This window comes from Myodes glareolus, chromosome 21, assembly GCF_982192425.1.
Source record: "Myodes glareolus chromosome 21, mMyoGla1.1, whole genome shotgun sequence".
Taxonomy (NCBI): Eukaryota; Metazoa; Chordata; class Mammalia; order Rodentia; family Cricetidae; genus Myodes; species Myodes glareolus.
In genome coordinates, this window is record NC_142046.1 from 13,610,663 (window position 1) to 13,638,503 (window position 27,841).

The 27,841-nt window shown below is 51.7% G+C and overlaps 1 protein-coding gene across 2 annotated transcripts in view; it reads right to left on the reverse strand.

Annotated features, from left to right (window-relative positions):
- Positions 1 to 1,517: 1,517 nt before the first annotated feature.
- The window catches only part of Lamc3 (laminin subunit gamma 3), a 57,398-nt gene continuing 31,074 nt past the window's right edge, over positions 1,518 to 27,841 (reverse strand). Inside the window, exons 13-28 of one of the 2 annotated variants that reach the window (XM_087899774.1) lie at positions 27,248 to 27,436; positions 25,010 to 25,255; positions 24,001 to 24,154; positions 23,160 to 23,302; positions 22,500 to 22,678; positions 21,062 to 21,203; positions 20,004 to 20,209; positions 19,553 to 19,629; positions 17,964 to 18,098; positions 15,250 to 15,397; positions 13,731 to 13,880; positions 11,915 to 12,017; positions 9,821 to 10,020; positions 7,906 to 8,052; positions 7,309 to 7,408; positions 1,518 to 2,927 (exon numbers count right to left, since the gene is read on the reverse strand). In XM_087899774.1, the coding sequence (XP_087755900.1) occupies positions 2,683 to 2,927; positions 7,309 to 7,408; positions 7,906 to 8,052; positions 9,821 to 10,020; positions 11,915 to 12,017; positions 13,731 to 13,880; positions 15,250 to 15,397; positions 17,964 to 18,098; positions 19,553 to 19,629; positions 20,004 to 20,209; positions 21,062 to 21,203; positions 22,500 to 22,678; positions 23,160 to 23,302; positions 24,001 to 24,154; positions 25,010 to 25,255; positions 27,248 to 27,436 (2,564 nt within the window). In that variant the 3' untranslated portion in view covers positions 1,518 to 2,682. Of the gene's footprint in view, positions 2,928 to 7,308; positions 7,409 to 7,905; positions 8,053 to 9,820; positions 10,021 to 11,914; positions 12,659 to 13,730; positions 13,881 to 15,249; positions 15,398 to 17,963; positions 18,099 to 19,552; positions 19,630 to 20,003; positions 20,210 to 21,061; positions 21,204 to 22,499; positions 22,679 to 23,159; positions 23,303 to 24,000; positions 24,155 to 25,009; positions 25,256 to 27,247; positions 27,437 to 27,841 lie in introns of those variants that run through there. The other variant, XM_087899776.1, reaches the window with a different exon arrangement.

Below are 27,841 nucleotides of genomic sequence, written 5' to 3' on the forward strand. Positions count from 1 at the left end.
CCCAATTGCCTATCTTCAACCTTTCTACCCTGACCCTGGCAAACCCACCAAGTCATTCCCACTCAGTTTAAAACACCTACCACATCAACCTCACCTTAACCCTCATTTTAAGATTCTCTCTGGAGGAATGTGCCTCTCCTCTGAACACCAGTCCCACCTCCCGCATAACTCCAGGAGAGAGGTGTAGGACATGCCTCATCACAAAGCCTTGGACCAGGAGTCCCTGTTATTTCGAACGTGCTGGGGACCTGAACACTCAAACATTTGACCTAGGGCTGGAGTAATGGCTCAGTAGTTAAAAGAATTGTCTGTTTGTCTACTTGGGTTTGGGTCCCAATAATCGCATGGCAGCTAAAAATTGTCTATAACTTCTAGAGGATCTGGGGCGTGTATATGGTTCCCAGACTCACATGCAGGCAAAACACACACACACACACACACACACACACACACACATATATATAAAATAAAAATAAAATATCAAAATAAAAATGATAACCTGACGATAGGCAAGCCCAGGGCTTTGGCAAGGGGATGTACATTATCCTCATCCATCAGGTTCTAGAAAGACTATTGCGTACCAGCAGTGGTGGTGATCACCTTTAATCCCAACATTCGGGAGGCAGAGGCAGGAGGATCTCTGAGTTTGAGACCAGCCTGGTCTACAGAGTGAGTTCCAGGACAGCCAGGACTACAGAGAGAAACCCTGTCTCAAAAAACAAAAAGAAAATGAAAGGAAGAGAGAGAGAGAGAGAGAGAGAGAGAGAGAGAGAGAGAGAGAGAGAGAGAGGAAAGCTAGTTTGCAGAAGCAAGACCTAAGCAGAGCTGGGACCAAGAAAGGAGGCAGAAAGAAGCAGCTGCCCACCACAGCAGCCCCAATTCTCCAGGCTTCTCTGTAGCCTGGCAGTTTTTCTGAGTCCAAGATTCCAAATCACCCTTCCGAAGACCTCTAATTTTCTGTTGAAGCTAATTTGGGAGTTCATTTGACTTTGTGGCTAAAAGCCTTGGTAGACTAGAGTGTGCTTTACAACCTGCCTTAACCTTAACCTAGGTTTGCAGTGACCTAGGTTGGCCAGGCCTCTGCCCTGCAGCCCTGGCTGCTGCCCATCCTCTGATCTGGGATATTCTTTCCTCTGCCTCTCCATCCTTCTAGGTCCAGACCCAAGCCTTCCTCCCACATGTTGGTGTCCTTCCTTGCTCCTTGCAGTGCTACTGGACAGTTTTAAGTTCAGGTTCCTGCCTCAGCATCTCATCCTGAATCAGGAATCAGTTGAAGACCATTTTACCTCTAGCCTTTGTTTGAAAGCCCCCAGATCTGAGAGGAAATGGGGTGATCATATGGCCCCTGCAAAGCCTACCATGACAGACCTTGGCATGGCATGGGCCCAGTTCTGCCAACTTCCTTCCCACATCTGGAGATTACAAATGTAGGCTCTACCTACTTGCAGTGCCAGCCACATTCCCACAGGAGGCCCTGGCTGCCCACCAGCACTGGAGGATCAGACACAACACCCGGCTCAGAAAAGGGTCCTTTATTTTCTCATAATCAGAGTTGGTTCACATCACCATCAGTTCCTCTGGGACATGGGGAAGGGACAGGGCTGGCAAATGTGGCTATTATCCCAGTGCCTAGGCCCTGCTGTGTACTGAGAGAGGGCCCAGAAAAAGATGGGGAACAGCAGGAAGAAATGCCAGGGCTTCCTGGGTAGAGGCAGTCATGGGCAGCAGGCCTAGAATGACAGCCAGGCTTCCACACCCCTGTGGCATCCTTCATGGCAGGTGGGGCCACAAGACCGGTTTGAGAAAAGTCAATCAAAGGCTAACCAGGTCACCAGGGCACAAAGGGCCATTCCTAGCACCTAAGTAGGCCTCATGACCCAGACCCTGAAGAACCTGGTTCTTCAGGTAGATCAGGGGACTGAGGAGGATGGGTCTGGGTAGGCTCTTCCCTCAATGAGACTGCTGCAGATCCAGATCCCTGGGGGAATGAGTCCACAAAAGACAATAACATCTGTGCCTTGCCCTGTGGGCCTCCCAAGCCACACCGCGGCCTTGGATGACATTTCTGAGAATCTTGTTAGAATCCTGGCCTTTATTCATCTGCCCGGCACCTCAGTTCTCAGAGTTGCTGGTGACGGTGACCAGTGGGCAATATGGGGGCACAACAGGCCCAGGGCCAGCTCTGTGACCATGGTCTTTCCTTCTCAAGATCTCTGTGGATAACTTCTCAGCTTTGGAGGTGCCACCGCTGTTTGAGTTCTACTCTCTGGAGGGAGGGTAGTAGATAAGTCGTAGAATTTCTCATAACAGGACTCACCCAGGATGCACAGTGTATCCAAGCTCATAGCTGCCTCTTGACAGCTCCGACTGTCATGCGTGTTTATGCACAGATGGTTCTGAACACACAAATGCATCACACACACACACATGAATGAATGCAGACATGCCTCTTACTGATGCTGGGGTGGGTGCTAATGTGTGTGCAGGGAGCACACACTGAGGGCTGCACACAGGGCCACCTGTGGAGTCGTGAGCATGTACTCACTCCCGCTGCTCACACTGAAGAGGATCTGGACATACCAGCAAGGGAGTGTGGTCATTCACATGCGCACACAGCAGGCAGACCTGGGACACCTATGGGGAGTGGGCAGGAAACACAAGGTGGGGAGGGGCTGCCAGGGCCTAGCTGGCACAGTGCTCTGGTAGGCTGCTCAGAATGGTCTCCAAGTTGTGCTTGTCAGCGCGGATCTCAACAAGGTCACTCTCAAAGCTCTCGATCTGCAGCTCCTGCCGTGCAGACTCTTGCTGCAATCGTTTCAGCTTGCGATGCAGGGCTCCCTGTGAGCCCAGTTGCAACCTCAAGCTCTCCAGTGCCCTCTGGGTCTCATTCAGGGTCTGAGCAGGAGCGCGGTGGGTATCCAGGGACCCTGTAGAGGAGCACAGGCAGCTTCAGGGGAGGCCAGCTGCTTGAGGCCTTGGGAACCCAAGACCCAGGTCAGACACCCAGAACCTGGTCTGTCCACCACCTACTGGGGGAAAAATAGACAGAGAAGGACTGCAGGAGGGGGTAAAGGCCTGAGTGTGCGCCCCGTGGAGCTCACATGCAGAGTTAAGAACTGGGGCTGGAAAGATGGTTCATCAGTTAGAGTAGGCATTACTCTTGCAGAGGACCCAGGTTTGATTCCCAGCACCAACATGGTAGCTTACAACCCTCTATAATCCCAGTGCTGGGGCATCTTACACCTTCTTCTGGCCTCTGAGGGCACTGCAAGGGTATGATGTACTCACACACAGGCAAAACATTCCCCAGTAAAATAAAAGTAAAAATCTTTAAACAAGGTCTCAGGGATTTAATTTTTTAAATCTTTTGTAACCAGGCTGGCCTCAAACTTACAGAGGTCTTCCTACCTCTGCCTTCTGAGTGCTGGGATTAAAGACGTGTGCCAAGACAGCTGGTTGGTTTTTTTATTTTTTAATATTTTTTTGGGGTGGGGGAGGTGTTTCAAGACAGGGTTTCTCTGTGTAACCTTGGCTGTCCTGGAACTCACTCTGTACACCAGGCTAGCCTCTATTTTATAAAGAGTTCATCTGCCTCTGCCTCCAAGTGCTGGAATTAAAACCATGCACCACCACACCTGGTAGGTTTTTTTATTTTTAATAATTACTTATATTTACTTATTTGTTGATGCGGGCTTGAGTGGAAGTCTGTTTTCCCCTCCATGATGGAGCCAGGGCTGGAGCTCAGCTGCTCAGACATCGCAGCAGGTGTCTTCACCCCCTGAACCATTTCCTGGCCCAGTTAAAAAAATAAAATAAAAGCCTCAATGAGTTCCCTACAAAACCAGCATCCTCATTAACAAAACTGGGGGAAGGAGGTTCCAAGATGGATGCTGGCTCTATTGTCAGCACATTCACAGGTACAGTGAGCTGGTCGGGTAGGTTCATGGAGTAGACTGCGGGTGTCCAGTCAGACAGGCCCCAGGGTGGCGTGGGGCAGGAAGGGCTGTAGGCCCAGGGGGCAGGCAATAGGACTGAGCCTCGCCAAGAGACAAGGAGTGGAAGCAGGTTCTCACACAGGAGTGCAGTGTGGTGGCAGCAGCCTGGCCACCTTGTCAGCAAGTGTGACATTCAGCAGAAAAATGGAGCTCCACTGGGTGGGAGGGTGACAGGATAGACCAGCCCAAAGTTTTGTTTTTTCTTTCTTTCTTGGTTTTTGGCTTTTCGAGACAGGGTTTCTCTGTGTAGCCTTGGCTGTCCTAGGTCAGGCTGGCCTCCAATTTACAGAGATTTACCTGCCTCTGCTTCTCAAGTGGCTGGGATTAAGGGCATGCACCACCAGCCTCTGCTGTGGGAAGGTGCTGCCTGCCTTCAAGCCTCACGAGGTTTCTAATCCTCCCAGGTCCTTCTGAACTTCCCAGGCAAGGAACACTGGCTCAGAGGGCAAAAAGGGGCAGAGGCGGGCTATTATATGGATACAAAGTGCCTCCTAAAATGTTCATGGGTTGAAAACTTGGTCCCTAGTTGATGGATCCCATCATCAAGAGGAGATTGGATCATGTAAACACTCATCAATGGATTTAACCACTGATAGAATCTTAACTTCCTGAGGTGTCATCCCTTAGGGACTGCATCCTTTAATTTTTTTTATTATATTTATTCAGTATGTGTGTGTGTGCGTGTGCATGTGTGTGCGTGTGTGTGCATGTGTGTGCGTGTGTGTGCATGTGTGTGCGTGTGTGTGTATGTGTGTATTATGGTGTTTGAGGATCCCTGTAACTTCAGGTCAGTCTGCCTAGCCAAATCATGAGTTCCAGGTTCAGTGAGACCCCATCTCAAAATATGAAGCAGAGAGTCATTCAGGGAGAAAGGGTGCTCGCCACCAAGGCTAATGCATTGAGTTCAATTCCACATGGTGGAAGGTAGGAAATGGCTCTTATAAATTATCCCCTGACCTCTATCTGCATTCCATGGCAAGCACACATATAAATACACAAAATAAATAAGTTAAGTAAAATAAATATAATCTAGGCACAGTGGTCCATGATTTGAATCTAGTACCTGAGTTCTAGAGACAGGCTGATCTCTGTGAACTGGAGGCCAGCCTAATCTGCCTGGTGAGTTTTGAGCCCTTGTCTCAAACTAAAATAAAAACTCTAAAAATAAATAAATAACCCAACACAGTGGCACACGCCTAATTTAATCCCAGCACTATGGAGCAGAGGCAGGCAGATCTCTGTGAGTTCCAGGATAGCCTGGTCTACAGAGTGAGTTCCAGGACAGACATTGGTATATAATAAAACCCTGTCTCAAAAAATAAATATAAATACATAATGTGAAGAGTGATAGAGAAGATATACAAAGTCAACCTCGGGCCTCCACACACAAGTACACAAGCCCCACCCCCATACACAGATAAATAACTTTTAAAGGGGAAATGTCATGTGAGTCCACTTAGTTGAGCCCCCTAGAGAACTCAAGGCCATAGAAAGGCAGCAGGCATAGGGAAGGTGAGGGGAGCCAGTGTTTAAGAGGTTGTTTCTCTTTGGACAGCCACGAGAGTTCTGGAGATGGATCTGGTGATGGAGACACAACAATGTATGTTTAAGGACAGAAAACCTGTGCATGGGGAGGCGGTGGCAGACCCCTTCACAGGCAGGGCCTGGTGGAAGGAAGTTAGGTCACCAGGAATGTGCCCTGACTGGGATATTAGCACTTCTGCTCCCTCCTGACTGCTATCATGTGACCAGGCCTCCTCTGTGTCACATGACCAGGCCTCCCACAGCGTGCTATCAGGAAGCACTTCGCAGCCAAAGTCTCAAAGCAACAGAGCCAAGGGACTCAAACCCTGAGCCAAAGTAGGCCTTCACCTCTGCCTCTCCCTGCACCCTCTCTTGTGGTGCCAAGGATGGACCCCCAGGACTTTGTGCCTGCAAGAAGGGCACTCTGCCACTGGGCCACATTCCTACCCCAAATCTTTCCTCCTCTTAAGTTGATTGCCTCAGGGAGCTTAGCAAAGCAACCCACTAACACAGTCACCAAAATGTGCACTTAGCCTGGCAGTGGCGACCCGTGCCTTTGATCCCAGCACTCGGGAGGAAGGGACAGGCGGATCTCTGTGAGTGTGAGGCCATCATGGTCTACAGAGTGAGTTCCAGGACAGCTAGGGCTACACAGAGAAATCCTATGTCAAATATATATATATATATATATATATATATATATATATATATATATATATATATATAAAATATATACACTTAAGCATGTTCACAAAGTACATTTTATGTTATGTCTATCTTAGCACAGTTTTAAAAAGTATATGCTGTCCATGTCAGCCCGACCTGTCTAATCACTGCCTGGACATCGAAGTCTGTGGCTGCCAGTGGCTGCCAGCTCTTCATCCAGAGGTCCTGGCTGTTTGTGTACAAGTTCTCTTTGCTACAACCTGTACAGAGTTCTCTTTCCCTTTTCTTCCTAACTGAAGATTTATTTTATTTTTATGTAAGTATGTCTTTTTGACTATATTGAGGGTGCCCACAGAGGCCAGAATCAGGTATTGGATCCCCTGGAGCTAAAGATACGGGCTGTTGTGAACCACTGACGTGGGTACTGGGACTGAACTCGGGCCCTCTAGAAGCGCAGGAAGCAGGGGGGATTTAACAGCTGAGCTACCTCTTCTTCCCACATTCTTTCTTTTTTGAGGCATGGTTTCACTCGTACCCAAGGTTTGGGTCCATCCTTCTGCCTCAGTCTCCCAAGGGTTAGGCTATGGCTAGGTGCTATCCCACCTGGCTTCACGTGGAATTTTCCTTCCCGCTTGTGAACCCGTGTCGGCTGACTTCTCCCAACATATGTACTTCCTAAGTCGTCCACTTTCGCTCTTCCTTCATAGGTGGGCAAACCAGCTCAGGGGACTGGCGACGTGCCCAAAGTCCCGCCACCCAGGAAGGGATAGAGTCAGAATCAAGTTCTATTTCCAACATGGCCCTTGCTTTTCTGCCATTCTTTCTAGGTTCTAACTGCTACCTCACCCAATGGGAGCCAAGGGTTCTTTAACAAAGTGAGTGGGTTTTCTTTTCCTCCAGCCCACACCAGACTCACCAGAGTAGAGGAGGTAGATGTCTCTCTCATGCCCTGGAATCACAGTGAATTCAATTCCAGACACCCACGCTGCCCTACACAGGGCTTGCAAGGCTACAAAGCCTGTGATAGGTGATATGGTAGAAGTGGGAGCCCTGGATTTTAGGACAAGCAGAGATGTATCCTACGACTGCCCCTCCCCAGGGACTCGCCTTGGAGCCTCCTTACCCAACTTGACGAGCAGCTCTGACAGGACCTGGATGTCCTTCACCAAAGACCCTCGAGATTCTTGGATCTGGCGCTCCACGATGCTCAGCCCAGAGGCCACCTTGGCCAGAAAGAACATCTTAGTGGCTCCTTGGGGTGATTGGGAGGGCTGGCTAGTTTTGTGTCAACTTAAAATAAGCTTAAGTCGTCTGAGAGGAGGAAACCTTAACAGAGATGATGCCTCCATAAGACAGGGCTATAGGCTAGACTGTAGGCCATTTTCTTAGTGATTGATGTGGGAGGGCCCAGGCATGGTGGGTTGGTGACACCCCTGGGATGCTGGTCTTGGTTGCTATAAGAAAGCAGGCTGAGCAAGCCATGAGGAGCAAGCCAGTAAGCAGCACCCCTCCATGGCCTCTGCATTGGCTCCTACCTCTGGGTTCCTGCCCTGTTTGAGTTCCTACCCTGACTTCTGTCACTGATGGACTGTTATCTGGAAATATAAGTGGAATAAATCCTTTTCTTCCCTGGTTGCTTTTGGTCATGGCATTTCATCATAGCAATGGTAACCCTAAGACACCGGGCATAGGAAACGGTGCAAGGGCTGGGCACACCCACCTGCTTAGCCTGTTCCAGCTCCTGCTTGCGCGCTTCTGATGTGAGTACTAGCCGAGAGGCCTGGCGGAGTGTGGCCTGGGTCTGGCTGGCCAGTCGGCTGGCATGACGGTGCCTCTGCTTCCCCTCCCTCAGCAGAGCTTTCGCAAGCTGCAGGACGGGAACAGGAAGGAAGAATAAACCCCTGGGGGAAGAGGGGCTTAGTTCTTTGGTTTTCTTTTTCCAGATTGAAGTTGGAACCTAGAGTCTCATACAAGTTAGGTAAGCACTATGACTAACCCACATGCCATGGCCAATTCATATTTTGAAATCGGGGCTTATTAAGTTACCCAGGATAGCCTTGGATTTGCAATTCTCCTGCCTCAGCCTGCAGAGTAGCTGGGATAGAGACATGTCCCACCAGGTCTGACTTGGACGAGAGTTCTTATGACATGATGCCAAGAAGTCTATGCCATAGCCTAGAACTCATTCATCCCCACAATCAACAGGCGTGCACTGGACACAGGATATGCTTTCGGTACAGATTCCTGCAAACTACTCATTTCTCCTTAGTGGAGAAATTCCACCTATCTTTTATATATGGGGAAACAGAGGTCCAGGGTGGGGGAGGAGGAACTGCCCAAAGTCTGGACAATGGGACAAGGAACTGCACCTGGATTTGGCAAGAATACCCAGTATTAACTCAGTAGATAGGAAAGGCATCCTTGGTTAGTTCCTGACCCTAGATGAAAAACCACATTTATCACTGAAGAATATGTTAACTGTGGGCTTGAAATATATGGATTTACTATACTGGCATATATATTTTTCATACTTATTAATAATCTTATCACCAACTGATGGTAAATTTTGTTAAATGCTTTTCTGTATTGTTAGAGAAAAATGTGTCCAATATTTTCTCCTTAATTTTTATCAATTGCTGTATGGTCATTAATTAGCATGTAATGATACATTCTTGAATCATAGAAATAAACTAGACTTGATAATTAAAAGAAAAGAAAAGAAAAGAAACTGTACCTGGAATTCCTAGTTTCAGGCCAGCCCTTCAGAAATTTAGGTACCCAAGAAAAGAGTTCACTTGGGTGTGAGCATTCGATCTGAGAAACACACACACACATACACACATATACCCTCCCACATATACACCACACACACCACACACACACAAACACACATATACCCCACCACCCACATATACACCCCCCACACCCCACACAGACAGACAGAGAGAGAGAGAGAAAGAGAGAGAGAGAGAGAGAGGGAGGGAGAGAATTCAGCCCCAGTTAAAGAAAGCCTAAGAAAGCGAATGTTGCTCAATTAGACACACGCTTGCCTCAAATGCACGAGGCCCTGAGTTCAATCTTTAGTACAGGATTAAGTGGGGGTGGTGGCAGAAGTAGAGGCAGAAGAATCAAAAGTTCAAGGTCACCCTCAGTTAGACAGTGATTTCAGGGCTAGCCTAGGATTAAAAGCATGAGATTGTCAAAAATTAAAAAGTGGTAGAGAGATTGCTCACCAGTCAAGAGCAGTTGTTGCTCTTGCGGTGGACCTGGATTCAGGTCCTAGCACCCACATGGAGGCTCGCAGCAAGGGGACCCTTCTGACTTCCGCATGTACATAGCGCACATACATATATGCAGGTAAAACAATGTACACACAAAATAGAACGTCTTAAAAATTGTATAAAACGTAAATAAGATGAAATTAAAACAGTAACAACAAAGAAAAACCTAGAAATCTAGACAACGTCCCACTGGACCCAGGTGTGAGTACTTGGCTCCACCTAGAGTCTTCACATTCTCACAGGCCCACTGGTGAGGTCACCCCATGAGCTCCTGAGCTGAGAGCCAGGACCCACAGCCCTCAACACCAAGGGCAAATAAGCTGTTGCCAACAAGGCTGCTGTACTGAACCTGACCTTGGCGTTCTCCTTGGCCATCAGTTCTGCTTCTTTGCTTTTCTTCTTGGTGCTGGAGGAGAGAGCGGCAGCATTTCCCAGCATCCTCTCTGCCTGCCTGGTCTTCCTCTTCGACTCCTCCAGGAGCCTGGCCCGGATGCTGCCTGCTCTCCTTTTCAGCGCTGCCTGCTCCTTGGGCAGAGGAAACTTCAGCTTCACTCCTGCAAAACCGGCCAAGGCTGAGGCAGGAGGAACAGACTCATCCTGGAGAGCACTGCCAATGTGTGGCCAGCCCCAGGAGCAGAGGTTGGAGACACAGGAGATCTGTGTGTCCCCCTCTCATGGTGCCCCCTCCCCCCGGGAATAACAAGAGGCGTGAGACGTTGCCCTCAGCAAATGCCAAGACCCGTGTGCTATGATGGTGTCTGTATTGTGACCTCTCTGTTAAAGCCTCATCACACAGTGGTCACAGCCCCTGGACAGAAAGAGCCTGGGCTTGAGGTTGGAAGTTAATCTGTTAGGTTATGGGGCAGAATCAGAGGGACATTTTCCCACCCAGCACAAGCAAAGTCCTGTTTTCAACAAGGAGAAGGTGACACCTGGGAGGTCATGTGCCCCTCAATGTGGAGAGAAGGAGGCTGAGGACAGCGAGGCAGGGACATACAATGGGCATCTCACAACCCTCCACAGTTCTGATGCCCCGCAAGAACACAAAACACTCTGTAGTACAGATTTACGTTTCCCAAAATGTGACTCTGGTTACAGAAGCGTGCACACGGCCGTGTACTTTTCATAGGAGGCCCCAATGAGTAATCAGGACTCCAGGACCCAAGGAAACTAGAAAACATGCCCCGCCCCCACACCACTGGACTAATACATCTCCAGTCTGCAACAGGGCAGGGCTGAAGGGAAGGTGCTAGGTGGAGGGGACAAAGAGCCACAAAGGCCTCTCTCTGATTTGAAGCCGGTATTGAAGAGTCAGTCACGCAGTGGGCCTTGAGGTAGAGAGAGAGTGCTCAGCTCTGATTCAAGGATGGATGAGCGACTGATTTTCTCTGTCTACAGGCCACTTGGGATCTCTCTCTCTCTCTCTCTCTCTCTCTCTCTCTCTCTCTCTCTCTCTCTTTCTCTCTCTCTCTGGGTTTCTCTGTGTAGCCCTGGCTATCCTGGACCTCGTCCTGTAGACTAGGCTGGCCTTGAACTCAGAAAACTGCCTGTCTCTGCCCCCCAAGTGCTGGAATTAAAGGCCTGTGCCACCATTCTGGGTATAACTTCATTTTCTTAAAGTTCCAGAAGTTTGGCTGTCATCAAAGCCGAGCCCACTCTAAACTGAAACACTGTAGCACATAGTTTTGTTTTGTCTGGGGCATTTTCATACAGGGTTTCATTCAATAGCTTAAACTGCTTTAGAACTTACTATGGTAACCCCGGCCGCCCTCACACTTGAGGCACTCTTCCCCACTCAGCTTATCCAGGGCTGGGAGGACAGGTGTGATCCACTATGCAGCAATTTGGGGGTGGGAGGGTTTTTTGTTGTTGTTGTTGTTGTTTGTTTTTTGTTTTGACAGGGTCTAGTGTATCATGAGTCTGAAACTCATTGTGTAGCCAAGAGTGAATTTGAACTCCTGATCCTCTCGAGTGCAGAGTGTAAAGGTGTATTTCAGGTGTAATAAGCCCAACTGGCTTATTTGGGGCTGGGGGTCTAATACAGGGTCTTCCGTACATTCAGCAAGCACCCTACTAACTGAGCCACACCCTCATGCCCTGGTTTTGCTTTTTACCTCTACTGAAGATAGGATTTGGAACCTTGCACACTTTAGACAGCTTGTTCCTCCTGAGCCACACCCCTGACGGTGACAACAGATTCTCTTCCCCTGGATCCCGAGGAACTCTGGGCTTGGTCTGATAATGCTGGGAGCTAATTAGGGTGGCCACAGGGGCCAGAATCCAGCAGTGTCATGTGTGACAGGGAGAGACAGACAGCATGGAAGTCCTGGGAGGCAGAGGGACTGGTCTACCTGATACTGCTGTTCCCTGTAGCCAGACATCCCTGGCTGAGGTAAGTTGGCTGTCAGGGCCTTGTATAGAACCCAGGGCTCAACAGGACACACATACCCTCAAGGTCAGCTAGCAGAGTCTTGGCTCCTATGACAGTCAGCGTGGCAGCTTGGACAGCTGAAGAAGCCTGTGTCAGGGCAGCTGTGGTCTTGTTGCGTAGCTGCAAGGAGGAGAAAACGCAGGACTGCCTGGAGACCTGTCAAGGGGCCCCAGATGGGCAGGGTCCCAAACCTCAAATGGCTCTGACTGGAGACCGTCCTGATTCTAGGAACCCTGATCTGATTAGATGGATACCAAGCCCCAAATCAATTCCAAGAAGACCCCATCTTCAGAAGCTTGGAGAATGATGGGGAAACTAGAGCCAAAGACAACCACATACTTCAGTCCCTAATGTGATGTCAGCCCGTAGCTATTAAACAGCACCTCCTCACAGAATGGCCATCACTTCCCATGGCCACCAGAGGAGATTCCTGGTAAAGAATTTAGGATCGATTGTGCAAGAGAAGACACAAAGAATGTAAGAGTCACAGGAAGCTGACTTCAGGGCATGGCATGAACTTTGAATTCTTGAACTCACAGCGGCCATGACTACCTGTACAGGATCTGCATATAGTTAGGGCCCTCAACATCAGTTTTCTGTTATGGGGGCAGTGTCACAGGGTTCAGCTCCTCCCCGTGGACTTATACTTAGCTAATGATTAATAGAAGAAGGAGACATTTTCTTCAGTAGTGTAGACCCTGCTATGGTTCTCAGCTCCCAGAAGGGCTGTGGAGGCTGCCTCCCTTCCTGGCTTCCTCACCCTAGATGGGAGTAGAGGTCAGGTCAGAGGACACTATGTAGGGTCCTCAACACAGTAAGGCTCGAATGGGTATGTGCCAGGCCCTGGATCCAACCCTCAGGTACAGCCTTTCTTCTCAAAGGTATTTCCTTGTCTCCTGGGTTTGTAGGGAAGCTGAGGGGCCTCTGGGGAAGCCATGACCGCCATTGTGGGGCTTCTGAGTCAGGCCAGTAGTCTAGAATCCTGGGCGGTGCCATGCTGCTCTCCTGAGTTTGGCACCTGCCCTGTGACTGGCTAAAACACCAACATCAAATGGCCCTTGGGGGGGGGGGCTGGAGAGATGGCTCAGTGGTTAAGAGCATTGCCTGCTCTTCCAAAGGTCCTGAGTTCAATTCCCAGCAACCATACGGTGGCTCACAAGCATCTGTAATGAGGTCTGGTGCCCTCTTCTGGCCTGCAGGCATACATGCATAAAGAATATTGTATACATAATAAATAAATATTTTTTTAAAAAAAAAATGGCCCTCCGGGAAGGGTATGAGAAATTTGGGTGCTGTCCATAGAACCTTCCCATAAGCCTGAAATTATCTCCCAAGAAAAATGCTCTAGCACAATTGTTTTTGAAGGAGTCTTGTATATGTTAGCAAGCAGGTCCTAGTTAAACCACCATTCTAGAACCCCCTGATCTAGTACCATCTCCCTGGGCTGAACACCAGGCTATGTGACTTAACACTGAGTCCCATGGGCTGTTCAGAACATGGGGTGCCTCTGAACATGGGGTATCTAAGGGCAGAAGGGAGGAAGAGACACAAGAGCCATCCAGTTGTGACTGACCCTGAGAGGGTAAATGGATATGGCTTCTACCATCCACCCGTCTGTCCGTTTGTCTGTCCATCCCCTCTCCCTACACCCCTTTACTCTCCTCAGGAGGCAGCCTTTCCTCCCTTGGTTTGGCCGCCTTTAAAACTCTCAGGCATTTTGAGGGAGGCAGCAGAGACTTGCAAGTGTTATTTTCCATCTTTTGCACCCCACCCCACCCCAGGTTCCCTTGGGGGCATCCCCTCCCTTTTCCGGGCCTCAGATTCAAAATTGACCTGCATGAAGGGCTCCATCTTCTTTAGGACTGCCCCAGCCTCCACATGCAGGGCTCCTTCAGCCTGGACTGCCTGGCGCTCCCTCTGAGCCAGCTTCTGCTCCAGGGCCTTCACTTTCCAGTCCAGATGCCTGGCTTGGGAGTTCTGAGGCTGCAGGGAGATTGTGGGTTCAGGTAGGACTGAGAACCAAATCTTCTGTTCAGGGAAAAGTGTCCTGCTGTGCTGAGGGCCAGTCTGTACCCAACTGTGGTGAGGGCCAGCCTGTGTCCAGCTGCACTGAGGGTCAGCCTGTGCCCAGCTACTCTGAGAATCAGCCTGTACCCAGCTGTGTTGAGGGGCCAGCCTGTACCCAGCTGTGCTGAGGGCCAGCCTGTCCCCAGCTGTGTTGAGGGCCAGCCTGTGTCCAGCTGCACTGAGGGTCAGCCTGTGCCCAGCTACTCTGAGAACTAGCCTGTACCCAGCTGTGTTGAGGGGCTAGCCTGTGCCCTGCAGTGCTGAGGGCCAAGCTGTGGCTACTAGCCCAGAACTGGAGCTTTAACCCTGGTCTCAGAGTACTTCCTGCTGTCCCAGGCACCTGAGATACCCCAGGGGCAGGGCAGTGGCAGAAGAAAGAGGGTTGCAGAGAAGCCAGGCTGGGAGAACCTGTCACTGAAGGCTCAGACCCCAGCCCTACCAGTTTCTAGCTGTGTAGCCCTGGGACACTGCAGCTAATTGTTCTGACCCTCGGGTAGGACTGCCTTTCTTCCTTGCAAGGTGGACTTCCCTCCTCAAGCCCGCAGGAGGCTTCTTCCTCCTCCTGAACCTTGACCAATGTGCTTCAGAGTACAGGGTGTTCCAGATGTTAGAAAGGCAGAGATGTGTATGATCCCAAGCCCCGGACAGTATCCGGGTCATCCAGGTTGCTGCACGTGAGAAGAGCAGGGGAAGCCATGAGGCAGTAGCCACAGGCAACCTGTGTCCCAACTGCATTTGGATAGTTTCCCGGTTTTGATTTCTTTGGTGTTGGGGGTGGAACCCAGGACCTTGAGCATGCCGGGCACACATTCTTCCCATGAGCTGCATGATGAGCCGGCTTAGTGCCCTGTTAAAACCGGGTTTCTGAGGCTGGAGATCTAAGGATTACCCGACAGACAAGCTGGGCAGGGTGTGGAAACACGATGAGTATTGAATGACAGACTGACTGAACTCCCTCCAGCTCCCACCTCCAAAACCAAGCTAAAGGAGCCCGAGTCCACAGGACAGGGGGTCCCTGGTGGCTGAGACTCAGGGAAGGAAATCCTTGGCCAAGGTCACTGCTGGTGTGGGAACTGGGACGTGTATCATTCCCACCCCTCTGATGTCCTTGTTCACCGCACAGTTCCAGCCTTGGTGTGGAAGATTGCCTGAGCCTGGTCTGTCTCAGTAGGTCACTTCCCAGCGAACAAGAATCCCTGACCACTTCTGCATGGCCCTCTGACTTCTCCATGATCTAGAACCTTCACTGCCACCCCACGAGGAGTTCCAGGGACGTTGAACTGACCATTGCTCCAGGGGTGACCAGCAAGACCAGATGTGGGGCAGCATCACCAATGACTTGCTTCACAGTGGTCAGTGCCCTCTCAGCTTTGGGCAGCACCTCTGCCACAGCTGTGCCCAGGGAAGTCTGGGCTGCCTGCACCTCCTGGTATCTGGGAGGAAAAAAGTCAAGATGTTAGGATGAGCCACAGAACAGGCTGTAGGACATCCCTCTCTATCTCTATCAGAACCGCTGGCTGGAGCTGTTAGCCTGCAAGGCCTCTCCTTCCTCCTGACAGCCTCAACCCTGTGCAGGTCAGGACCCAGCAGTTGGCCTGGGAAAATGGCTGTGATCTACAGTTTTCTGTGTGTGTGTGTGGGGGGGGGGTTGCCTGCCTGTGAGTGCAGATGTTCAGGGGACCGACAAGTTAGCTGGGATCTTCTGCTTTCAGGGTGTGTGTGTGTGTGTGTGTGTGTGATTTTGTGTGTGTGTGTGTGTATTTACCTGCCTGTGAGTGCAGATGTTCAGGGAACCAACAAGTTAGCTGGGATCTTCTGCTTTCAGGGTGTGTGTGTGTGTGTGTGTGTGTGTGTGTGTGATTTTGTGTGTGTGTGTGTGTGTATTTACCTGCCTGTGAGTGCAGATGTTCAGGGAACCAACAAGTTAGCTGGGATCTTCTGCTTTCAGGGTGTGTGTGTGTGTGTGTGTGTGTGTGTGTGTGTGTGTGTGTATTTGCCTGCCTGTGAGTGCAGATGTTCAGGGAACCAACAAGTTAGCTGGGATCTTCTGCTTTCAGGGTGTGTGTGTGTGTGTGTGTGTGTGTGTGTGTGTGTGTGTATGTGTGTGATTTTGTGTGTGTGTGTGTGTATTTACCTGCCTGTGAGTACAGATGTTCAGGGAACCAACAAGTTAGCTGGGATCTTCTGCTTTCAGGGTGTGTGTGTGTGTGTGTGTGTGTGTGTGTGTGTGTATTTGCCTGCCTGTGAGTACAGATGTTCAGGGAACCGACAAATTAGCTGTGATCTTCCGCTTTCAGGGTATGTGTGTATTTTCCTGCCTGTGAGTGCCGATGTCCAGAGAGGTGACAAGTGTCGGATCCCCTAGAGCTGGAGTTCCAGGTAGTTGTAAGGAACCTAATGTGGGTGCTGGAAACTGAACTTAGCTTCTCTACAAGAGCAGTCAGTTCTCTTAATAGCTGAGCCATCTCTCCAACCTCTGAAGCTTTCAAGTGAACAGACTCATTACCTGGGCATGCCACGCTGCCCAGGCTCCAGATTCCAGTGCACCCAAGGATGACACATTCTGCAGACCCCTGGAGTCTCCTGGAAGGCTGCAGGGGAATCTACCTGGGATGGAAGGACTGTGGCCTGAGCTGTGATCTTAATTGCCCATGCCCTGCTGCTGACCTTTAGATATGCTCCTGTTTGGATGTGAAATGTCCCCTAGAAGCTCATATGTTTGAACACTTAGTTCCCAGTTGGTGGCATTGGGAAATTTGTGGGACTTCTAGTAAATGGAGCCTTGCTAGAGGAAATGGGTCACTCAGGGTGGGACCCCGTTCCTGTTCATTCTCTGCTTCTTGACTATAGGCGCAATGTGACCAGCCTACCTCCTGTTCCTGCCCCATGCCACCTTCCCTGCATGAAGCCATGTTGTAACTGGTCCAACAGAGATGAAGATATTCTGAGTCTCTCATGCCCCTCACTTTGTTATCAAATTACTGGAACTGTGGATCCCAAGAGTTAGAATTCCCTCGGGAGTCCAGTGCTTGGAGAGGAGAAAGCCCACAGCCAAACCATCCAGAGAGGAAAGCCTACAGTCTGAACCATGCACAGGGGGAAAATCTACAATCTGGACCCGCCAGAGGGAAAACCTACACTCTGAACCATGCAGAGGGGGAAACCTACAGTCTGAACCAGCCTAAGGGGAAAGATCTTTTCCCCCAGAAGATCACAGGAAAAGGAGTCAGAAGAACGATGGGTCTCCCACGGACAGGGCCACACCTTGACCAGGACTGCTTAGACATTAACCTCTTCTCAGGACCAAAGGGGCACTAACGAGCTCCCCTGGATATCTTTGCCCCTCCTTCCAATGCAGCCACATCGATAAAGCTCCTTTTTCTGCTTTTCATTATTAATGTGGCTTCTTAATTGGTTTATCAAGGATGGGTGACTGAACTTGGCTTGTCAAGGCACAGGCTGTAACCCCAAGTCCAGGAACAATGTCTCCCTCGCCATGGAGGAAGAACTCCAGTGAACTGTGAGCAGAATAAACCTGTCCACCTTTAAATCTCTTTGTATAATTAATACTGTGTGTTACTCTCTGGTGACAAAAGGTGAGGTCTCGAGCTGAGCGACCACTCCATAGCAGCCAGCTCTGGAGATGGGCCACATGACTTCACCCTGCCTGCCACGCTGCCTAGCTCAAGGCTGAACAGAGATGCCCAGATGCCTGGCCTCCAGAGGCAGGGAAGGAAGCTGGTGTCAGGGAGCAGCAACAAGAGAGTCGGGACTTCACCCTGCAGCTGACAGGATGCCCTCAGGGAGTGTTGTGGGGCAGAGATTAGCTACCTTGTCCATCCCTTCTGTCACAGCCTCATTCCTACAAGAGTGCTGTCCCAAGACACCCTGAAGGGCTCGGGCTCAGAGGAGCTGCTTCTGGAGGCACTGACCCCTGGCTTGTTCTGTAGCTCCTGGAAGCTAAGCCCAAGGTTCTCCACACAGCTGTGGAGGCCTTACCTGTCCTCCAGTTCCCGCCGAGCCTCCGAGGCCTCCTTTCCTCTCAGCAGATGCCGCAGGTGCTCATGGCTGGTGTTGGAGGCGAGCAGGGCCTTCCGTGCAGCAGCTTCAATCTTGATGGCCATGTCCTGGTGGCTGTGTGAATTGGTATGACAATCACTAAGAGCACACGCAGAGGAGGTGTCCAGATTCCTACAGGACAGACTCCTTTCCGCCCACCTGCCACTGCGGCACCAGCAGGGACGCTCTGTGTTCCTGCTCCTGTCATAGATCAGTCACACCTGTGGTCCTAGCCCAAGGTCTTTCACCACAGGGCCTCTCATACGAACATCACAGCAGGGAGCGGACAAGCTGGCCTGGGATGGAACCCAGACTCTATCGCTTCCAAGCTGTGTGTCTATGAGGGAGCCAATTGATTCTCTGCATCTGTCTCCTCATCTCCAAAGTGATTTTGGTCCCTCAAGCTGAAGAGGAAAACTGGGCTGGAAAGATGGCTCAGCAGTTAAGAGCACTTTCAGTTCACGCACAGCGCAGAGTTCAGTTCTCAGCAGCCACATGCATCAGTTCACACCTGCCTGAGCTTCCAGCTCCACAGAATCCTATACCTTCTAACTCCCATGGGTAGATTTACTGTTTATTTGTAATTTTTATTATTTGCCTATTCTTAAGTTGTAAGTATGCATGTGAGTCTGTGTACATGTGTGTCTGTGCACATGCGTGTCTGTGTGCATGTGTGTCTATGTGCATATGAGTCTGTGTGCATGTGTGTCTATGTCCATATGAGTCTGAGTGCATGTGTGTCTGTGTGCATGTGTGTCTGTGCACATGTGTGTCTGTGTGCATGTGAGTCTATGTGCATATGAGTCTGTGTGCATATGTGTCTATGTGCATATGAGTCTGAGCGCATGTGTGTCTGTGTGCATGTGTATCTGTGTGCATGTGTCTGTGTGCATGTGTGTCTGTGTGCACGTGTATCTGTGTGCATGTGAGTGCAGGTGCCCTTGGAGGCAGAAAAAAGGGCATCAGACCCCCTGGAGCCAGAATTACAGGAGGTTGTGAGTTACCCAGCGTGAGTGCTAGGAACTGAACTCAGGTCCCTAGAAGAGCAATACATGCTCTTAACCATTGAGCCATCACTCCAGCCCCAAATATTATATATATATATATACATACATATATATATATATATATATATATATTTAAAAAAGAGGAAAGTGTGCTTCCATGGAGGTGAACACTTTAATCCCAGCACTCAGGAGGCAGGCAAATCTCTGAGTTCAAAGCCAGTCCGATCTTCCTAGGCCCATGTGAATTGCATTGTAATAAACTTGTGGAGTTTTTAAAAAGCCACCAGATGCTGAGATGCATTCCATTGAGCAAGCTTTTCCCCATCATGCCTACACCTCCATCTCCACTCCCCAAACCCCTTCCCATATTGGTAATATTTACTCCCCACTGAGCGGCTCTTGGGCTCATCTGGTCCTAGCTCCTAGAGACCAACCCTGACTCTGGAGCCTGTCCAAGAAGGCCTGGCCCCCATGTCAACAGTATGGACACAGTTCCCAATACCTAGGAGCCCCAGGGCTCACCTCCTGGCAAGGATGTGGGCCTCTGATGCCAGATGGCTCCAATTGGCGGGTGGGCTGGATCCTTCCTGAAGACTCACCTTAAATAACAGAGGAAGAAACTGAGGTTCGTCCTGGAAGGTCAAGGGTCACAGCTGGCTGACTGGGTGGAATAGGGTGGTGCCAATAACTTTATAAAATGCACAAAGCTAACCATGACACCAGCACTTGGTGATCAGCATGGCTGCACATAAAGCCCGGTGACTCGGCCTGCCATTATGCACTCACTGTCTACTCCAAATACATTTGACTTTTGCAAACAGTGCCTTCCTCTGTCAGTAGATGAGACCCAGTGTGACACCAAGCATCATTTAAGGCATATACCACACCATGGGCAAATGGTTAAGGGCAGAACTGGGGCAAAGATTTCTACTCAGGCTCCAGGGGAAGCAGGGTTCAGGGGAGACCATGGTACCAGAAACGGAAGAGCTGAGGCTGCCCGCAGGACCCCCTCCTCTGAGGACCGCACTGCCTCCCCCAGCTCCGTCAGCTGGGCGCAGGTCTTCTGAGCTCCAGCCTGGTCACAGCGGACGCTTCCTCTCAGCACCTGCAACTGCTTCCACGTGGCCTTCATGGCACCTTCCAGGTCCACCACCTGCTCCAGGAAGGCTTCCCGGGCCTCTGTGGGCAGCCAGTGAATCAGTGATCATTGCTGAGTGAGGTTCTACACGAAGACCCCTCACTAGGCTTTCATCTGAGACCTCCACCTGCCTGGGCACAGCTGGGCCCCCAGTGCCACTCTGCCCCTGCCTCCAGTACTCCAAAGGAGAAACTTGCCCATTTGACAGCTGCCAAGGCTGAGGCCCAGAGAAGGCTAGCCAATCAGTCACAAACAGAGACTTGGAAGCAGACCCTGGGAAACCACAGTGAGTAGCTCCAGAATCGGGGCTGGCAGTGGACCCCCAACCCAATTCAGGACTGTGACTCTTCACTGAGATTCACACGGAGCCAATCGACTGCTCCCTCGCTTGACAGCACACAGGCACTTGGCTCACCTTTAGCCAGCGGCTGAAACACAGTTATTTGCTGTACAAAGGGGCCAATCCAGTCTCAACGTTCTGGAAGTTTCCTGTGCCCCAAGGCCACATTCCACATGGTTTAATGACAGGTCTGCTTTTCTTAGTTGCTAATCATTTTTGCGACCTGCCAAACACAGCCCGGAGACGTGGCAGTGGAGCAAACAGGCCAAAAGCAAAAACATCAGAGGACTCTACAGGTTCAGCACCTGGAACAGCGCCCCAGGCGAGGGTGTGCTTAAATGGTTTGCCTGGAGTTTACAATCAGCCCAGGGCAGGGGGCAGGAGACCACACCCATGAGGCACTGGACCGAGACCCTTGTCAATATCGTCACAGATGTGCTAGGGACATGGTAGGATAGGCCTATGGAATGTCATGACTATCCTAAGAGCTGAAGCGTCCAGCCAGCCCGGGCTCCACCAGCACCCTCACCTCCCATTCTCCCGTTTCCTGTACCTTGAAGTAGGTGGTGACTTTGATAGACATCCCCCCGAGGTGCTTCTCCCTGAAGAACATCTAGTGGTCCCCAGGGGCTGCCACAGTCAGATCCCTGCAGCCACCCCTCCATCAGCATCAGCCTGGCCTTCAGCTTGGCTGCCTGCCGGGACAAATGGGAAGAAAAACTGAATGAGGCTGGGATCTCTAGGTGCTGGGAGTTGTCCCTGGCCTCTGCCTAGTCCACCCCTTTCGTGGTTTCTCTCCTTCCAATCCTGCCTGAGTCTCAGAGCTAAGGACTCGCTAGCCCCTAGGCCTGTCTTGTCTGCCCAGCTTCACCAACTACTTCCCTTCTCAGCCTAGCACCTGCTGCCACCTTGACAGCCACACCCCTGTGCTACTGAGGGAGGGACAGAAGGTGAGAAAAGGAGCCTCAGGAAGGTTGGTGTGAAAGTGCCTGCGTGTATATGTGCTTGTATGTGCACATATGCATATATGTTTGCCTGGGGAGGTGCATGTGTTGGAGGTCAGAGTTCAACCTTGGAAGTTGTTCCTGTTTAGATACCACCCTCTTTGCTATATTTTGTTTGTTTGTTTGTTTTGTACTTTTGGTTGTTTTGTTTTGGGATTTCGATTTTCCAAGGCAGGATTTCTCTGTATAACAGCTCTCCTGAAACTCGCTTTGTAAACCAGGCAGGCATTGAACTCACAGAGATCTGCCTGCCTCTTGCTTCCTGAGTGCTGGGATTAAAGGCCTGCGCCACCACCGCCCAGCCTCTATGCCTTTCTCAATGACAAATGGATTGGGACCTGGTCTGGAAGAAACACTGTTCCAGGCAGCAGGAAACCAGGTGGTAGTTTGATTTACCCAGGGGTGCAAAATGCACGCTGTCCTGCAGAACTGGGAATGGCTGTGCTTACAGGTCTGGCCTGCTTGCTCTCTGCGCCCGTAGCTAGAGCTCAGGACGTGCCGCTTTCTCCCGCAGCACCGCATGTTTTCAGAGCCCCACTGGGCCCAGAGGTTGGAAGGCAGGAACTCGCTATTGTGGAGTAGAACATGGAAGGGTATAACAATGCCCTCTGCCTGGGGTCTCTCAGGCTCTAGCCCCTGACTTCAGTTCCACCCGCTTCCCGATTTGAAGTGCTGTCTGTGTTGCTCCTGGGGTGCCCTGTCATCTCACCCCCACTGAGCTATACAAGTATGAGATGTTGGCCCTGGGAGGCCAGGAAGGGAGGTGACAAGAGCCACCTCTGGCTCATCCAGGACAGGAGGACCAGGTGAAGGTCAGGGGACTTGGACTGAGGAGGCTGGGGGAGCTCAGGAGAAGGTAGCCAGCGGGAACAAAAGGCTCGAGGTCTGTGAATGAGCAGGCAGCTTCTGGTCCACAGCATGGAGTTGGTGCTCCCTGGAGGTGTGACATGATCCTGAGAGTGGGCGAGTCTAGGCACAGCAACTTACCTCCTCCTTCACCAGAGCGTAGCAGGTGGGACACTCCTGGCACCCTGTGTCACCATCCACGAGGAAGAAATTGTCCTGGCAGCGGTCACACTTGTAGCCCACGAAGCCGGGCCTGCACACACACGTGCTGTTCTCGTGGCACTGAGGTGAAGCAGCACCCAGCGGGGAACACTTACAGTCTGGGGGACAGAAGCCAGCTCTGGGGACCCGATGAGGCGCTCAGACTCATCTCCCACCTCCTACCCCGAATCCTTAAACCCCACCTGGAAATTCCCACAACCCCCGCGTGCCCTCAAATGCAGACTCCAGGGCTCCATGCCACAGACTATTTAGAAGGTTAGAAGGCTAGAGCTGGCAACCAAGCCTTAAGGCTTACTTATTGCACTGTTCCCAGAGCCCCAGAACTGCCACTGTACAGTGAGGAAACAGTGGCTCACATGTGACATGGTGTCTGGCCACACACAAGAGTTCAGTGGTCACAGATGTGACCTACAACACTGACTTCCTCACACTCATAAGCTCCATGTTCTTAAGGCCAGACTCAGGCAACCAGCCAGCGGCTACCCATCATCTCCCCCACCATCCCTGCTTCCTGTGGTCATCTCCAGCACGCGACCTCAGCCCTCCCTCCCACGGCCCAGCGGGATGCGGCTTGCTCACCTCGGCAGCCCTTGATGGAGAAGCCAAAGAAACCCAGCTGGCATCTGTCACAGGATTGGCCTGTGACGCCGGGTCGGCAGGGGCACTGGCCAGTCTTGGGGTGACACTTGTTTTCCAAGGAGCCGAGCGGGTGGCATTTACAGCTGCAACAAGAAGCAAGTATGAAGGTTGATGCTGCCACCCCTTAACCCAGCCTCTGATGGTTGCCTGTGTCCAGGGGAGCGCAAGTCACATAGGACACTGAAGAAAAAAGCCACCAGCATTGGGTCTGGAAAGTCACGGTGAAATCCACACTAAGGGCGCCAAGGAGCCACACAAGGACAGTCACCACTTCTTCAGCCTCCCCAGAGTCTTCCTTTGGGGCTGACACATTGTCTCAGGAGCTGTGGTCAAAAGGCCACCCAGTGATCCGTGTCACTGAGACGGAGAATCAGACCAAACCAGCTGCCTGCCCACCTGCCCAGCCCTTGGGCTGTTCTTGACCTGCCTTCAGGGCTGGCAGAGCCAGAAATCTGATACCCAGAGACTGAGCTTTCATGCCCTTTGGGGAGGGCACCGTGGATGTGGAAAAGGGCCTGGGACAACACACTCCAGACCAGGCCCTTCCCTGAGGCTCCATGGTGTCCTCTTCCCCGAGCCAAAACACCCAGGGAACTCACAGCCCCAACCTTACCTGTGAGAACCCCTCCCAGAGCACACTCAACCTCATCCCTAGCCCTGGCAGCCGCCCCAGAGCACTCACAGCCTCACCCCTACCCGCTGACAGCCCCTCCCAGGGTACTCGCAGCCTCACCCCTACCTTTGGCAACCCCTCTCAGGGCACTCGCAGCCTCACCCCTACCTCTGGCAGCCCCTCCCAGACTTGAGATCGTAGAAGCCAGGGCTGCAGCGGCTGCAGTCCCTCCCGGTAACATGAGGCAGGCAGGCACACTGGCCGGTCACTGGGTTGCAGGTTATCTTCTCACTGACTGAGCCCCTCAGGTCACAGCTGCAGGCTAGGTTTCAAAAAAGGATGTTGGAATGATTTGCTTAAGCTTTAGGGGTGCAGGCAGAAGCCAAGAAGCCAAGGGAGCCCCAGAGATGACAGGCCATGTTCCTGAGACCCTCCTGGAAAAGGCTTGAGGTACAAGCTTGGGTCTCAGCCCATTTGCCAGGTCCTTGGTGAGCCAGCCCAGAAGAGTGGGGGTGTAGACCGTCCTTCCCCAAGTCTGTCTCAAGCCTGCAGGCTGGAGAGAGGGCCAGCAATGTGGTTGCTGAACACAGGCAGAGCCTGGCAGCCCCATCTGGAGCCACACACGTCTACTCTCCTGGGAACCATAGTGCGGCATCCTTCTCGAAGCCAGAATGGGGTTTCCTGGAGGGACTCCCACAGCCACAGTGAGGTGTGGCCGGCACCGTGTGAAAGGGCTCTGAGGACCCGGATGGGGGGAAAGCCGAGGTGCTTTGATGCAGGACTTCCAGGAGCCCAATTCAAATGCAGGCTGTGACCCTCTGACATGCATGAGGTGGAGGGCAACCCAGGCAGGGAGAGGGGGCACATGAGATGAGGCATGGCCTCCCCATCCCTGCATCAACCTTATGTGCTAAGGGCGGGTGCGAGATGGTGCTGAATGACCAGTGGAGGGGTGGGGGGGAGACAGCACTGTAGGACCAGAGCTTAAGAGACGCCAACACTGAAGAGGCCATGGGGAAGAACAAACCCTAATTTGTTTTAGAGAACAGAGAAGGCCTGCCTAAGGCTGCCCAGTTTAGCAGAGCAGCTCTCTCAGCATCCTGTGTGGGTCCTGAACGAGGGCTGAGGACAGTAGCTCCCGTGCCTTACCCTACAGGTCTGGGAAGTGGGTACTCACGTGCACACTTGTCCTCAGGCCTGGTGGCCAAGGCACTCCCGTAGAAACCATCCTCACAGCGCTCGCAGTGGGCGCCTGTGGTGTTGTACAAGCAGCGCAAGCAACGGCCGGAACGAGGGTCACAGTTGCCGACCGCATTGAGATCCACATTCCCGCTGCACTGGCACTGGCGGCAGGGCTGGGGGGTTCCAGAGAGTCCTAGAGGATCCCCAAAATAGCCATCTTCACAGCTCTCACAGCGCCGTCCTGTGTGTGGAAGGGCAGGTTTGGAGCTCTGGCTCACAAGGGTGCAGGAAATCTGTCATTTTTCTGGGAAGCTGAGCAGGGTCTATGACACAAGCTGGCCTGCAGCCAGGTCCTAGAGCATCACCCCCTGGTGTGGCCCCCGGCAAGCCATGGTGCTCCTTGCCTCTAGTGAGGATAACTCTCTAGATGCCCCAAAGCCCTGCTGTGAGGCCTCGACACGGTTATCTGTGCCAAGCACTCGACGCTAAGCGCTCAGCAGTAGCAGGTACCACTGTGTCCACCTTTATCCTTCCCCCTTCACCGGCAGTTTCCGCAGCATCACGAGGATGTCGGTCAGGCTCAGTTCAGGAGACCAGACAAGCTGCATGTTACTCTCTCCCAAGGAAGGCCCCGGGAGGTGATGCGGAATTGGAGGCTGGCAGAAGTCCCTGATCTGTAAGTCACCCTAGGCCCTCTCAGGATGGTTCCTTCTGGCGGCAGCAGCTACTCCCTGATGTGCCCTCTCAGGAATGTCCCTCCCACCATGCCAGCCTCTCACTCTCACTGTCAGAGCCCTACTCACTTCTGAAGGCTCTGGGAACCACACGGGGGTCAAACATGGGGAAAGGGTAGAGATGCAGGGCAAGCGTGATGCCCATGGGGTACAGAGTCCACACACCAGGCTCTGTGCTCCCTGAGAGCTCATCCAGACAACCTTGGGGGCGACTGCAGGACAGGAAGCTGCTTTCAGAAGAAGCTCCAGTGAGCAGAACACTCCACAAGACCACTCAGGGCAGACACCAATCCCACACAGAAGGACAACACACACTTCTGCTTAGACAAGACCCCAAAGAGTCAGATTCAGAGGCATAGTCAAATAATGGAGAGGAGTGGGGGGACAGAGGCCATCAAACAACAGTTCAGCAGGCACAGAGCTCACAGGACTGCATGGTGACAGGGGACAGCACACAATGCCAGGGCCCCTGAGGCCAATGAATCACATGCTTAAAATGATGGCCAAGGAGGACAGTTTTATGATATAGGTTTTATTATGATAAAAAATTAATGATGTAATATACCAATAGCCATTTAATTGTCCACTTTAAGTGGGTGACTTTGTGGGGCATGTAGACATTTCAAATGCCATTAAATGCACCTCTGGGGATAGCATCAGCTCTGCAGCAGGGAGAGGGGGTGCAGAAGCACGGAGCCTGGGTGTGGGAAGGCTCTGTTTCCCTTATGTTGCCCATAGACATTCCTAAAAACTAACACCGAAAATTCGTGTGTGTGTGTACTCGTGTCTGCATGTATGTGTGTGTGAACAGATGCCTGTGTGTGTGTATACATGTGCCTGTGTGCATGTGTGTGTATACTTGCCTATGTGTGTATGTGCATGCGCTTGTGTGTTTGTGTGTGTATACATATGTGTGTGTGCACGAAGGTCAGAAGTAGATGTTGGGGATCACCCTCGATCAATCTTCCTTTTTTTCTTTTTTGAGACAGGGTTTCTCTGTGTAGCTTTGGAGCCTGTCCTGAGGACCAGACTGAGGACCAGACTGGCCTCAAACTCACAGAGATCGCCTGCCTCTGCTTCCCCAGTGCTGAGCGTATAGACATGTGCCACAGCGCTCGCCCTTTTTCTACATGGGTTCTGAGTCTGAGTAGGCCTGGCCACCTGGCTTGTTCAGCAAGCACTTTACGAGCTGAGCCTTCCTTTGCCATAGGAGAGGTTTGCCTTGAGGTTTCCCATCTTCCCAGTGAGGATCCCGGGTCCCCTGGCTTCATCCTAAGCCACGAGTCAAGATCTAAGGCCATATAAGGGTCTTTCAAGGGTCAGTTCTGCACAGCCGAGGCCCAGGTAGGTCTGCACTGTCCCAGTAGTCATGCCCGCCACACCTAAGGTCAGGTCCCCCCCCCCCCATCACACCCAAACCCAGACTGCTCAGCTAGAGCTGGGGCAGGATTGGAGCATCGAGTTTGATCTCCCTGGGGAATAGAGCACAGGCCACTCACCTCTCTGGCCAGGGGGGCAGTGTGTGCACACCACCTCCCCACTCTGTGAGATGGCTGTGCAGGCTGATCGGCCAGGGCACGGACAGGGCTGGCAGTCATCAGCATGGCCTGCGAAGGCGTTGCCGTAGAAACCTGGCATGCAGCGCTCACAGGAAGGACCCTCGGTATGGTGGCCACACAGGCAGATCCCTGCAGAGCAAGACAAATACCTGTCTGTCACCTGGGCCCAGAACTCCCTAGAGCAGCTGTTCTCAGCCTTCCTAACGCTGCGGCCCTTTAATACCGTTGCTCACGTTGTGCTGACCCCAGCCATAGATTATTTTTGTTGCTTCTTCATAACTGTAATTTTGCTACTGTTATGAATCGTAATGTAAATATTTTTTGAGATAGAGTTTTGTCAAAAGGGTGAGAGCCACTGGCCTAGACAACAGTGAGTATCCTGGTGGAGGGACCACGAGGCACATCCTGGTAGACTAGTTAGAACGGGAGGCAGCAGGGTCTGCGGATGAAGGGTCCAGGTGAACCAGACTGCCTGGGTTCATGTCCAACAGGCCGGCGTGACCTGAGAAAACCATCTAGGCCACCCCTTGGTGA